The 14,677-nt window shown below is 39.8% G+C and overlaps 1 protein-coding gene across 1 annotated transcript in view; it reads left to right on the top strand.

Moving 5' to 3' along the window:
- ppp1cb.L (protein phosphatase 1, catalytic subunit, beta isozyme L homeolog) overlaps positions 1–14,677 on the top strand; it is a 41,589-nt gene that overhangs the window by 18,364 nt on the left and 8,548 nt on the right. Inside the window, exons 2-4 of the mRNA NM_001091957.1 lie at positions 4,259–4,390; positions 12,948–13,178; positions 14,304–14,408. Coding sequence (NP_001085426.1) covers positions 4,259–4,390; positions 12,948–13,178; positions 14,304–14,408 — 468 coding nt within the window. The remainder of the gene's footprint in view (positions 1–4,258; positions 4,391–12,947; positions 13,179–14,303; positions 14,409–14,677) is intronic.

The following is a 14,677-nucleotide window of genomic DNA, read 5'->3' as shown; positions in this document are numbered from 1 at the left end:
ATTGCCAATATATTAGCCACCCTAGTCCAGGCTATAACACTATATTTATTCTTCAGATTGCTTTACCATACCTGAGTAAACAACTCTAGAAGCTCTCACTGGATAGCAGCTGCCATATTAGCTTGTGACATCACTTCCTGCCTGAGTCCTTTCCCTGCTCTATTAGCTCTGAGCTAACTGAGCATGCTCAAGCCCTAGCCCTGGAGCTTATGCTGAAAACAGGAAGTCTGATACAGAAGTCCATGAATACACAATAGAAGGAAAACAATGTGGTGTTTCTTTTGACAGAGGATTCAGAGCAGCATTACTTTGTGGGTTTACTGGTGTATTTATATAGACCTTTCTGATGAAGCTTACTTAATTTTAGCCTTTCCTTCTCCTTTAGGGTCTGACCACACGAGCAGATTTGGGGAGATTAAGTCGCCAGGCGACAAATCTCCTCTTCTTCGCGGCGACTAATTTCCCCGATCTGCCTTTTGCTGGCTAAAATGTAAATCGCCTTGGGGCAGGCACACGGAGCGCTACATTTTCCGAAGTCGACAATTACGGGAGACTTCGGAAAACAAAGCGTTCCGTCTGCCTGCCCGCAGAAGATTGTGTGGCCAGACCCTTAAAAGGTGGAACTGGAGGGGCATGTCTTTTTTTTCACCCTAACTTACAATGACTATGAGGATATGAGCAAAATTTTCATGAGATGCTCCAACCATTGTGTAAATAATGGTGCCGATAATGTTCCACAATATTCCAGCCCCATAGAGCTTACAGTGAATTTCCAGACGTCACAAGTCATTAGCAATGGGTTCAATGTGCTGTTTTTCAGTTTTGTTTTGCTTGCGAGCCGTATTTCCTGTTACTTGCGATCATATCGACTTCCTTAATCCATAATTAAACCCACTACAGGCTTTATTATTGCAGACTAGCGATCCTCTTATGTAAAGGCATTTCTGTTTTGTTAGAGAAAATTTATAGGATGGAGATTTTCCCAATTTAGAGGACTTTCTTTATGACCTTTTTTAGACATCAAGAAAAAGCGTGCGGCATGAATTTATTCACAGATGTATCTATTTAGCTAGAAATCTTTACTAATTCTCTTTTGTAGATTTTAATTAGTAATAAACAGATGAAATAACTGGTTTATTGCGAACTACTGTACCTTCTAGTGTTTAGCAGTGTTCTGCGAAAAATCTAACTGAGACATTTTTTTATGCTCCGTTTGGGGGTTATTTTGGCTGATAATGAATGTGGTTGCAGTACTGTTTCCTTGTTGCCTGTGACTGCTGGGAGAAAGCAGGTGATGTTAGGATGCTAAAATGATAAATATTAACAAATATTTGTATAGGAGAAAAGAAAGAAAGTATCCCCGTCTTTTTGATCAGAAAAAACACACAAGTTATATATTATCACTATGTAATTTGATTTCAGTTAAACATTTAATCTCGTGATTCTATATCTATTGGTTCCCCCCTTAATAATTCGTCCCACAAAGTGCTGGTGCTTAACCTTAATTAAATTGCATTAAATAGAGTAAAACTAAGACACAATTGATTTTTCTTTTAAATATTGTGCATGCTTTGTAATTTTTAACTCATGAACAATTCATTTAACATTAATTGGTTGTTGAATTACTAAAAATCAACTAAAACACCAATAAGGGTGATAAAGTGCCACCAGATTGTGATCAATTCACTTATGAATCAATTAAAGTGCAATTGTTTATCTCTGATTCCAAGAAAAGGTAAGAAAAGGAAATTAAATAGATGGGTGAAGTCCCGTATTTTCTAGCTGATTGTTTTACTAACTGCGGGACCCCACAAAGAGAGAGAAGTCAGTGGTCTGGAACTGTGGTCTCAATTCTATTTTAACTAACTGGATTGAGAAGCTATCTTTTCTAAAAAAAAACACACAAATTCCAGAGCACTTATAGTGAAAACAGTAGAACAAGAATGCAGATAAGGAATCTCCTTAGGCTAAGGCCACACTAGGCGATTTGACTCGCGGCGACTTTTCGCCGCGACTTTTTGGCGAGACTTTTAAGCAATCGCTGGGGAAATTTTTGCGCTGGCGTCTATGGGAATCGCGACAAATCGCCAGCGTAAAAACACACGCGGCGATCTTTTCTCTACTGTCGCTCGAAATTGCCTCGCTAGGCGATTTCGAGATATTCCTGGGTATCGCCTTGTTCCCAGATATTCCTGGGTATCGCCTTGTTCCCAGATATTCCTGAGTATCGCCTTGTTCCCAGATATTCCTGGGTATCGCCTTGTTCCGCATCCCTTTGTTTTTGTTTTTTTAATTGAATTGACTCATTAGGCCATGAGGAGGAGTCGCAGGACATTGGAGGGCTTTGTAAAATTACTTTTTCCCCTGGCTTCTTCACTTGCCCATTCAAGTTGTTTTGCATTGAAGGTAATGGCACACAAGGAAGGTGACAGATCTCCTGGAAATACCTTTCCCTAAGTAACATTAGAATTGCTGCATGTCAAAAGCTTTACACATGGCAAGTGGAGGTGATTGCAGGAAACCACATTTTCTGCAACTAATCCGGATCTTTGCATTTTAAGGGTCAAAAAGTAAATTTGAATTCTAATTTTTCAGTCAGGCTTGTGTATCTAGCGGTGCCAAGGCAAAAGCAATTGCAAGTGCCTGGCAAGATCAAATGTTTGCACTTACATTCTTTGTTACTGAATTCACATCACTTTCTTCAGTCTCCGCTCGAGACTTGGGGGTGCTCAGGCATCTGATTTTCACTTTTCAAATTTTATTTTCCTATTAACTGAGCACTGAGCTGTTGCTACTTAGTTGACTTGGGTAGCAGGTATCAGCCTGGCATCCTTTTGTCACAGACACTGTGTGCAGCCTGCAGTCTATTGTTCATAGATAGATAGATAGATAGATAGATAGATAGATAGATAGATAGATAGATAGATAGATAGATAGATTCCACGATGAATCCAGCACTCCCGACATATGGTTCAACTTGCCTGGGTGCAGTATCAAACATTTAAATCTATATCAAATAAGGAGGATCCGCACTCTCAGGTCTTGTACAACATTATAATATTTATATTAGTCTCCCATTTAAATAAAAATATTTTATAATTTTGTATAAGACCTGAGAGTGCAGATCCTCCTTATTTGAGAGAAAGATATATATATATATATATATATATATTGCTTTTTATTTTTTAAAAAATCACACTCGCACACGCATCTAGAGCCTTTGTCAACATATATACACATACATACATACATACATACATACATACATACATACATACATACATACATACATACATACACTTATAAGTCCATTTGCACTGGGCTATAGTGAGGATGCTGCAAAGTGCTAAAAAGACCCAGGCTCTTGCCCTCTGGGTTACAGTATATACACTGCCAGTCTAATTCCGGGGAAGGCCGCTTCTTTCCAACAACAGTGCCTGACTGATTGTTTATATTGTATAAGCTCATTTTCTGAGTGGCTTCCATTAATTACGGCTTTTATTTGAAGATGGCCATTCTATTGGAATACAGCATTGTGTGTATGTATAATACAGCATTACATTTACTGTTCATCCTTTGATCCGCTGTGTGCTTAATTGCTGCTCAATACATTCATTGTTTGGTGAAGTGGGGGTTTGTTCTGTGCGCACGTACTGACTGAAGGTCTATGTACCTAAAATACATCAAATATATGCTGATGTATTTAGTCAGAAATATAGTTTAGTATGTTAACGTTTAGTATGTTTTACAATGGCCAGTTCTAAGCAACTTTTCAATAGGTCTTCTTTATTTATTTATTTTTATAGCTTTTTTAAATTATGTTCCGCCTTCTTCTAACTCTTTCCAGCTTTCAAATGAGAGTCACTGACCCTATCTAAAAAACAAGGGCAGAGACACACGTGGAGATTTGGGTAGATTTAATTGCCCAACGACAATTGCCTCTTTTTCTGCGACTAAACTCCCCGCAATGCCTAGAATCTAAATCGCTGGCGGGATAAAGGGGCTGTTCACCTTTAAAATTAACTTTAAGTATCATACAGAGATTGATATTCTGATTTAGCATTTTGTTTAACAGCTCTCCAGTTTGGAAATTCAGCTATCTGGTTGCTGGTGTCCAAATCACCCTAGCAACCAGGCACTAGTGTACATGAGACTGGAAGATGAATAGTAGTGGAGCTGCATAGAAAGATAACGATGCACTGTTCTTGTCCTGCTTTATTTTGAGTGTAACCTCAGAACTTTTTTTTTTCTCCTGCAGTACGAGGATGTCGCCCGGGGAAGATTGTGCAGATGACAGAGGCAGAAGTGCGAGGGCTCTGTATAAAGTCTCGTGAGATCTTCCTGAGTCAACCAATCCTGTTGGAGTTGGAAGCCCCATTGAAGATCTGCGGTAAGTTTGGACCTATATAATCTGGACTCAAGGGAACACCACAATTCCCTGGTTGCAGAAGGGGTGGACTGTGTTGTTGGCTGACCAATCAGAAAGGTAATGAAGCTTTGAGATAACTTTGGAGACTGGTGCTGTAACCTCTGTGCATAAGGTATATACAGTAGAACCCCCATTTTGCATTTTCCAGTGGACCAGAAAAAAATGGTGTAAAATCCAGGAAAATGTAAAATCAGGGAAATCTATTATGCATAATAGATAGGTGGGACCACAAAACAACAATGTAAAATGAGGGAAAACTTAAAATCAGGTTATGTAAAATTAAAGTTTCACTGTAGTTTCTAAACTGATCTATCAGGCTTTAGTTGTCCCTTACCTATACTTCACAACTGCTACATCTGTAAATACAAAAATATTTGCATTGGGGAATATTTATAAAGACTGTATGGTGTTGCTGGGAACCACATTTGGCCACACCTGTTTTTAGCTGTTGTGACACAATCCATTTACCTTTAGCAGGAGAGCATTAAGCAATATCTGCCTGACTGCTGGCATTGTTTGTGCATGAGGAGAGCCTGAATGATGTGTATATTCCTTCTGTGTGTGTGAGTGTACCTTGTTCTTGCTGGTTCTGCTTACACAAGGGTTTGATGCAGAAAGAGGTAGCGTGTGTTTTATTTGGCTGTGTATCGGCAGCCAAGCAGGACTTTCAGAGGACGGCTTATTTATCTGTACAGCACCGAACGTGTACAAATCTCTGTCATTCCACAAGAAACTCCGCTCGATTCATATTGCAATTATTCCAGCACTAATCAATAATTTAGGATGCAGGTAAGACACAGTTTAAACCCTGCAGGATGAGCACATGGTGGCAGTTCTGCAATATTTACTAGAAAATTTCAGAATATTGAAGTCCCTGTATTCATGCCTTGTATAAATGCATACAGCTGTATAATGCTTTTATTCTGGGTATATTTGTGTAGGTAAAGGGTTCATAGTGGGGCCTCCATCCAGAAGCTTTGAAAATGTATACATTCTCACTGGATTTGTGTAACTGATATTGAAAGCAGTGTCTCTTTTTCTTTCTGTTCTCTGCTTCTGACTACCAGAAATCACCCAGATACTCTGCTACATTTTAGTAGAGATTAGTGTATAAGATAAACACCACTGGTTCTGACTGAGAGACAGTAGAGATTATATAGTGAATAAAGTACCCCCTCTTGTAAAATAAATAGGATGTTATAACTTACAGAGGACTTCCATGACCATATAAAAAGTGCGAGGCCAAAGGCTGAGTGTTTTTATACAGGTCATGAAACTCAGAGGTAACTTCTAATATCCTCATATTTTGCAACAGGGGGTACTTTATTTTTTTATAATACAGATGTATCAGCGAGTCATGTGACAAATTAAATCACTACGCTCCAATTATAACCAATGACATCACTATGCGCCTTTTGTAAGGATATAATTTACATGATATTCATGGCTCTTGTGTATTATAAACAGATACTGATCAGTCAAGAGGTTTCATCAGATTTATGCAGACACGCTGAGTAGGCCTGGAATTCTGTAAAGGAGGATGTTTTCATGTCCAAAGCTGATGTAGGGTTTCTGCATGCAACCAGAGCTACAACACCAAAAAAACTAAAACAAATGCCATCTGTTATTTTGGGACTTGGGATATGAGAGGGACTGCATAGGCAGAAAAGTTATAAAAAGTAACAAGTTCAAGCCTCAGGGATAGTTTTTGGCAGCCGTAGGCAGTGACCGCATTTCAGAACTGGAAAGAGAACAAAGATGATAAATGCATAATATAGATAGATAGATAGATAGATATAGATATATAGATAGGCTGTGGCACACACTTACTTAGGCAAAACCCAGGTGCTAGTCAGATAGAAGCCATATAACCATACAGAAAGCTGACGCACACTGGGATTTATCAAAAATAAAAACTTATTTTATTTGGATCGACGTTTCGGTCCACACACGGACCTTTATCAAGATACTTGATAAAGGTCCGTGTGTGGACCGAAACGTCGATCCAAATAAAATAAGTTTTTATTTTTGATAAATCCCAGTGTGCGTCAGCTTTCTGTATGGATATATATATATATATATATATATATATATATATATATATATATATATATATATATATATATATATATATATATATATATATATATATATATATATATATATATATATATATAAATAAAAAAATGAAAACCAATTAATGTGATGCTCAGTGCCTCCTAAAATCCATACTCTGACGTCTCATGGGCTCTGAACAGTGTGTTTGTTGCTTTCCTACCGAGTGTGTGTTGTGACAGCTGGATCATAAGGGCAGTTACGCTTGGGAGAGGAATGCTGCTCTGCTCTTTGATGGAGCTAGGGGGGAGGCTTTCTTACTTCTTTTGGTTTATGACACTCTGTGAGGTCCTACATTTGTTGTAAGGTTCCCTTGACAAGGTTACAGATGGTTGCAAACATGGCAAAACCAGCCATTTGTAGTTTGAAGAGCATCTAGTAGTAATGTGTGGGTCGAGAATTTCTCCCTGGCCCCTGCCTGCTCCAGCCCTCTTTATAGACCTGCGCCTGCCCCGCAGTGACATCACAAAAGGGGCAGGGCAAAGGCAGGCGGAAGTCTATAAGTCCCGGCGCCGGAAGCCGGCAGTACTAGGTCCCGCAACCTGATGAGTTGGCCTGAACCCGCCCACGGGTTTCGGGTTGGCCTGCACATCACTAGTGTCTAGGGCTGGAAATTAGTTTACGTCTCAAATCTCATCCTAATGGACCTTCAGAAGTATCCATCCTAGTGACTTTTCCTGGCCAACCCCACAGTTTAGGAACCATGGCCCTATGGTCTGACTCGGGGGGGGGGGGGGGAGTTGTCTGCACAAGCTCCTGATGATACAGGACAGGTTGTTTATGGTCTCCGCCTGCCCAAGCACTCATTAGACCTCATCCTTTAATTATAATCCCTCCACAGGCATGAGGTAAGTGTATACTTGGATAATAGGCCCAGTACATAGAGACAAAACATGTTGCATTTTGTTTTCATTTGATAGTTTATAGTGATGTGCTGTCCGAGCCAAAACATGAAGGTCAGGTGGGTTCAGGCCGACTTCTGCACAATCTTTGTGGGTCACAAAGCAGCTTAGGAAAAGGCAGCATAAGTCCTGCAGTTTGTTACAGATCAAAGTCATTCTTTCCTATAAGGAATTTTTGACATTCTACATTGGATGGTGCTGTTTCATCTGCAACAGTTCTGTGGTCCTGTTGACAAGTGGGTAATGTGTAATGTGCACCTGTTATTGCGTTGACTGCTGACACTTGGAATAAAGAAAATACATAGAGATCAGTCAGGTCAGCCAGTTTGTCTTCTGTGTGTACTGATGTAAACAAATGTCTTGACAAGTACAACATGGCAGCTCCACATATATCTCCTTACAGATACTCCTATATTATTAGCATGGCTGCCTATTTTGGGGGGGAGGGGGTTGGCTGTAAATGCTGGGAGTAGTAATTCATGACTTCTGAACATATTTTATTTGTAGGCTTTCTTGTATGTATTTCAGATCTTTGTACGTTTTGAGCCATTTGGTGTCTGTACCTTGAACTGGGCACAAATAATATTCTCGATCAACACTGTTTTTATGCACCTTGGTGGTCTACACTATTCCCTGTAGCATTTTCTTCTGTAGCTTCCAAGCTTCTCTTGCTCCTTTGGGGTGGGTGAGGGGTCCAAATTCTGTACATGAGAGAATTTATGATCCCTGCCTGATTGGTGATGTTTTGCTATTATATGTTTCATCCGTTTGGCATAGATCTTTCAGCCTATTCCTCTGTAAAGGTGGCCATAGACACACAGATCCTATTGTACGATTTTCGGATCGTGTGTGGCGTGTGCCGACATCTTTCGCCCGGCGGAGATCGTTTGTTTGGTCGATCGGCGGTCAGGTTTGATTTTGACCCGACCGATCCCGCCGGAACCCACGGCACATCGTAATCGGATCGTTTGGCCATACGCCCGAACAATCAGATTACACCCGATATAGCCATGTTTGTTGCCAAACGAGTGGATCTTTGCATCTATGGCCACCTTAAGGCAGATATCTTAAAGGAATATGCATATACACTATTTCACCTGGGTTTATGCTCCATTAACTCGGTAACTAGAGGAATAAGCTGCAAGTTAGAGCAAATCTGTAAGTTATATAGTGAATAGTTACTGAGTAGTTCCGTGACCATATACAGGTCATGGAACACAGAGTTGACCTCTAATAATCTCATATTTTGCAAGAGGGGTACTTTATAATAATACAAAAGTTTCAGTGAGTCGTGACAAATTACATCACTAAAATCAGATTATAACCGATGACATCACTAAGCACAGTTTATAAGGATATAGTTTACATTCATGGCTTATGTATGTATGTGTACTGTATATCGATCATCTATTCTAGTCCCTAGATATCTCAGTACTGAGGTTGCAATGGGAACTCTGAGATGCTCACACTAGATACTCGTCTCATAAATTCTGCACGATTTCTTTATATTTTTATTCCAAAATACCTTTTTATATTCGCTTTTTAGGGTTTTCTGGCTCAATCATTGAATATTTATAACCCCATTGTTTATAGTCTGATTAAAGATGTAAAATAGAAATAATCATAGAATAGTTATAGTCACATGTTGGTCTATGGATTATCTTTTTATTCATTGCCCTTTAAATGGTGAGATTCTCAGTATGCTTGATGATACCTCTAGATCACCTATATTAGTATGAGGTGCACTTGGCAAATGCAACTGGATAGTATCATGGCACTGTATATAGTGCTAGGCTTGATAAATGGCTAGACTTGGTAAATGATTTATGACTCCATTTATTCCATTAAAAACCACACCTGAGCGACCCTGACCCCAGTCTGAGACCTCTGGGGTCAGAAGGGAGGTTGCTGTGTTAAAGAAAAAAAATAAATTCCTTTTAATTGTTGCCACAAGAAGGATCTTTAATCCTCTCATCTATTAAAGCTACTGAGCAGTGATGCGTGAAATTTCTTTCCAAAATTTAGAAATTTCTTCCAAAGTATGCAGTTTCTGGAGTGGTGCTTTCGAAATCTGGCAGTTGTACTGCTGGAGTTTTTGACCTACACAGTCAGAAACCCCTGTTAAACTATACATATAACAAGGCATCTGGTACAGATGCATTTGGAAGACCTGGAACTTTATCAGTTGTATTTTTGTGCGTTAAACTACAACGCTTAAAGTGATACTGACACTAAAAAAAAACTACTTATAGGTTATGTTGATCGTTTTATGCTGAGAGGTTTGTTTTTGTTAGCAATTGTTAGTTGAAGTTCCTAAACCTGACTGTTTTGCCAACCTGACTGTCCCATCTCGGCCTGTCAGTGAAAGTTTCTAATGCTAATAGACTTCTGCTGCACAAATATGGCAGCCCCCTCATACAGGAACATGGGGCATCAGACAGGTAATGTAAAAGTATTGCACAAATACTTTATGGCAAAGTTATAAGTAGCTTTCAAAGGCAATATTATGATATATGTATAAAAGAGTTTAATTTCTGGTGTCAGTATCTCTAACTAAAGCAGTAGAAATGCTGTACGTTATGTTTTGTTCTTCTGTACCAGCCCAAGGCAACCACAGCCCTTTAGCAGTAAAGATCTGTGTCTCTAAAGATGCCCCAGTAGCTCCCTATCTTCTTTTCTGCTGATTCACTGCACATGCTCTGTGCTGCTGTCACTTACTGAGCTTAGGGACCCACTCACAATATACAGTACACATAGAATAGAAATGTCACAATATAAGGCTGATTAGTAATTAATACAGATAATTACTACATGGCAGCACAGAAACCAGTGCAATTAGCATCAGAATTTAATAATCAGAAAACCTGTAGCATCAGCTTATATTACAGGCCAACCTCATTTTCTGCTGGATAATTAGTGACGAGCCCTAAGCTTAGCTTCTCAACAGCTGCTCAGAGCCCACTGAGCATGTGAGTGTCACAGACACTTTCCAAGATGGTGACCCCCTGTGACAAGTTTGAAGTCCTGGATCATTGCTGCTATTGACAAGCTGAAACGTTAGGCTGGTGCAATAATTTTATTGTTTTAGGGTTTAATTCTTTAAGTTCACACTGATTACTGTAGTCGCATCAATCCTCTCTTGTGCTCGTTGCACCTTGTGTTTTCTTTATATAATAAAGTTGAGTTGCGTTCTCCTTTGTGCCCAAGTGCTGTTTCAATGGCTACAATATACTTCTTACCCCTTTGCGCTGTGCTGGTCGACCATAATCATTCGCCGCATGTCCTGAATTTGTCATTTTTCCCGGGAAACATTTGCACTTGTGGCCTTAGTAACGCCAGCCCTGAATCCTAAATCATCATGCTGGCACAGTGACAGTCAGTACACAATCGGCCAAATGGCAGCTTAGAGCCTTGTGATATTCTAGAACTGTCTCACACAGTACAAATGGGTGTAGCCAGTGCTGTGATGTCACTCTTTCTGTAATAAACATCCCTGGCTCATGTGACTGCTGCGTGCATGTGTCGGAACCAGCAGTGCGTGATTGCTCTCCTACAGGGTGTCGGTTGCCTCTCTCTGTCACAGTCTTGCAGATTTAATGTGTGTGGTGCCTGCCATGTAGTATCAATGCAAATACAATTAAGCACACTTTCTTGGGGCTGTCAATAGTAATGGTGTTTATTGTTTTTGACCTTTATAACTGTGGAAACGAGCCTAGCAATTCTTGCCAAGTAGGCCCATATAGGATACTGTGTGTGTGTTAAGAGACATTTTATATTAAAAAACAAGAATAGACCAGGACTGCCCATACTTTACTGATGCAAGGTCTACTTTTTTAGTGGCGATGCCCCATAAAACATTGCTAGCATTCAGTTCCATGGAAAATATTACGTAAATATTGATTTTCGAGAAAATGTATATTGCTATATTACAAAAAACTATTTATGTGACCATAACATAATACATATATGAATGAAACGGGAGGGTGATTTAGCCAAGCTGTTTATTGACGACAGCGTCTGGAGATCTACTGATCACCAGCTAAAGGTCTACTGGTAAATCCTGATCTAACTTTTGGGCACCCCAGTCTTTGACTGTAAGCTCTACGGGGCAGGGACCTCCTTCCCACTGTCTCTTACCACATAGCTCTTTGTCCTGATCTGATTTCTGTGTATATTTGTGATTTGTCTTTCCCCATCATATACAATCAATCTCTCTCTCTCTCGCTCTCTCTCTCTCTCTCTCTCTCTCTCTCTCTCTCTCTCTCTCTCGCTCTCTATTTTTTTTTTATTTTTTTTTTCAGATTTAGCTCAGAATAGCTCAGTAATTCAGGTGCAGACGTTAAACCGTTTTTTGCAACATTTAGTTGATACATTTCTACAAGCAACTCTGGAATATTGGCAACTATTGTATCAATTCTAACAGCTGCCTTTCATGAAACCCAGAGATTCTGCTCAGCAGGGACAAAGATAAGAAATGTATCAACTAAATGTATCAATTTAGAACAGTTTACAGGGTCGGCAACTCCCCCCCCCCCCGAGCTGCTATAGAAGGTGGAAAATGACACTTTACACTTCAATATTAGAAAAATGGTGACACAGAAAATAGAAAGTAATTGGAAAAAGTCGTTATTTATGGTGATCTTTCTGAAAAACAACTAGTTGTTTGAAGGTGAACTATCCCTTTTAACAGTGCTTTACAAATAAAAACATACATACATATTTCTGCCAAAAACCCTACTAGTCCTGCCCATCTGTTCTACTTCCTGCTGCCTCCTTTCCCAGGCTGTGCAGGGGAGCCAGCGGCACAATGCACTCTAGGACAGGAACCAATCAGCAGCTAGGCTGACCTTATAGAGAACCGAAGCCTGTCTTTTTGCTTGTGTGACTGCAGGGCTGTGATTGGCTGTCCCCCCTCCTACTATGCTTCTGGCAGGGACCATTGGGACATGCCCACCTCTCTTTTGAAACTTTTACAGGGACCTTAGCAGATCTATAGGGAGCTCCAGTAAAGGGGCCTTTTTAAAAGAAAATATAATTTTTTTTGGACAAAAGTAAAACCTTACAGTATACATTATTGCCTACAAAATTAGGGGTGGGGGGTTCATTAATCCTATATGTCTCCTTTAATGCAGTGCCCAGGAACTTCTAGTCCTGCTCAGATGGGCAAATGCTGGCCAATCCTCTGCAATCCTTTCTTTTGTTCCATTTATTCAGCCCAACACACTGAATGATCAGAACATTAGGAAATCATCTGCTGATGCACCATGTATTGTCAGATATGGTACATTACCTCTGGCACCAGCTTGTTTATCATAACCATAACCAAGTAATCCTGCCGTCAGTCTGAGACGTGAAAGAATATGTTTGTTTTTAGAAATTAACACCCATATTCTTATTATGCTGTTCATTTTTCTATGTAACCTCCCCTTTTCTGCTCTGATTGCCTCTTTGTGTATTCCAGCTTTGTATAACTGAACCTTTTCCTTTCTTTCCATCTGCAGGTGATATCCATGGACAGTACACAGATTTACTGCGGTTGTTTGAATATGGTGGCTTTCCGCCAGAAGCCAATTACCTCTTCCTGGGGGATTATGTGGACAGAGGGAAGCAGTCGCTGGAAACCATCTGCCTGCTGCTGGCATATAAAATCAAATATCCAGAAAATTTCTTCCTTCTCAGAGGAAACCATGAGTGTGCGAGCATCAACCGGATCTACGGCTTCTATGATGAATGTGAGTGTTTCACACTGGGCTCTGTGCCTGTTCATTGGGTGCTGCTTAGCCATTCAGTGCTATTCCAGAGCAATAAATAGTTCTAAACCTTGTGTTTGTGAAATGTTCTTTTAGCTCTGGTGGTATTCCTTTCTCTTATGCACTGCAAAATATCTGTGCTTTGTTGAATAATAATTCCCTTCTTAAGACTTCAGTAGTAGCAGTTCGTGTCTTCTTGCCTGTAGCTCGGTCCAAATGTCTCTGTTCCTAAAATACTTCCATTACACACTCTTCCCATTTTTATCAGATTCACTTGTTCACAGTATCTATTCTACACACAGTATGGAAAGTTAAACTTGGTTTAGTTTGCCCTGCTTTAATTAACCTAATTTGGCTGTCTGCATTTTTTTTTAAAAAAAAATTATAATTCTCTTCTAGTCTGTGTGTGTGATGGTTTGAATGAAAGCTCACCCAGAATTCCAAGACAGCCATGTTGTTGTCCATCATTAGCAAGGCCTCAGATTGCCCATGCCTACCCTGTTCTGCAGTTCAACAACGACAGAAAGCCTTTAAAGTTTCAAAAGATTATCAGGTTCTCCCACTTTATTGTGGCAATTACAAGGGAATACCTATAACACTGTAGTTTTATGGTATCTCTCTGTACAGGCTATGGGCAAACTTGGGTTGTTCCTGCTGAATTGTGCTTAGTACAGAGGAATACCTATGCTGCCATAGTTTTATGGGATCTCTCTCTACAGACTATGAGCAAACTTAGGGGCTGTTCCTGCTGAATTGTGCTTAGTACAGGGGAATAGCTATGCCGCCATAGTTTTATGGTATCTCTCTGAAAAAGCGTGCACCAAATGGAATAGTTAAAAGAAGGGGTAGAAGGAAGGCCTAGAGTACTTGTAACACCAACAACATGAACCATTGTTATTTCTTTACTTATTATTTTCCTCCATCCAGCACTGGCAAAACAGGTTTCTTTGAGAGAGACCTTTTTTGGTGGCTGCGTGAATATCACAATAGACCCATCAATTTCCCCTAAATGTATTTATATATTTCTGCGTTTATATCATATTTTACCTAGGTGCCTTGCAGTGCGTAAAGAGCTCTTTGTGCTATTTCTCATTTCTCATTCTCTAGGCAAACGGAGATTTAACATAAAACTTTGGAAGACTTTTACAGACTGCTTCAATTGCCTGCCTATTGCTGCCATTGTGGATGAAAAGATTTTCTGTTGCCATGGAGGTATTCCATTTTTTTTAAAATTTATTTATTTTTTTAACGTGTGTAAGCCAATAAGATTCCTTTATGTACGTATGTTTGCCGTATGCTACCACAAGGTCACAGTTGTCTTATCTGGATCCTGCCTATAGCAAAACGCTTGTCCTTATTCCATTCCATCATGTTTTGCCGTAGGCTCTATCATTATTGGTGAATCTGTGCTGGAGAGTGACAGGCCTGGGGCTATAACCTGATGGCTCTGTAATGGCCAGTGCAGTTGTGTTGCTAACGTT

The sequence above is a fragment of the Xenopus laevis genome, chromosome 5L (assembly GCF_017654675.1).
Source record: "Xenopus laevis strain J_2021 chromosome 5L, Xenopus_laevis_v10.1, whole genome shotgun sequence".
In the NCBI taxonomy this organism is placed as follows: Eukaryota; Metazoa; Chordata; class Amphibia; order Anura; family Pipidae; genus Xenopus; species Xenopus laevis.
The sequence above is the reverse complement of the archived record's forward strand: the minus strand, read 5'-3'. Positions and strand labels throughout refer to the sequence as shown.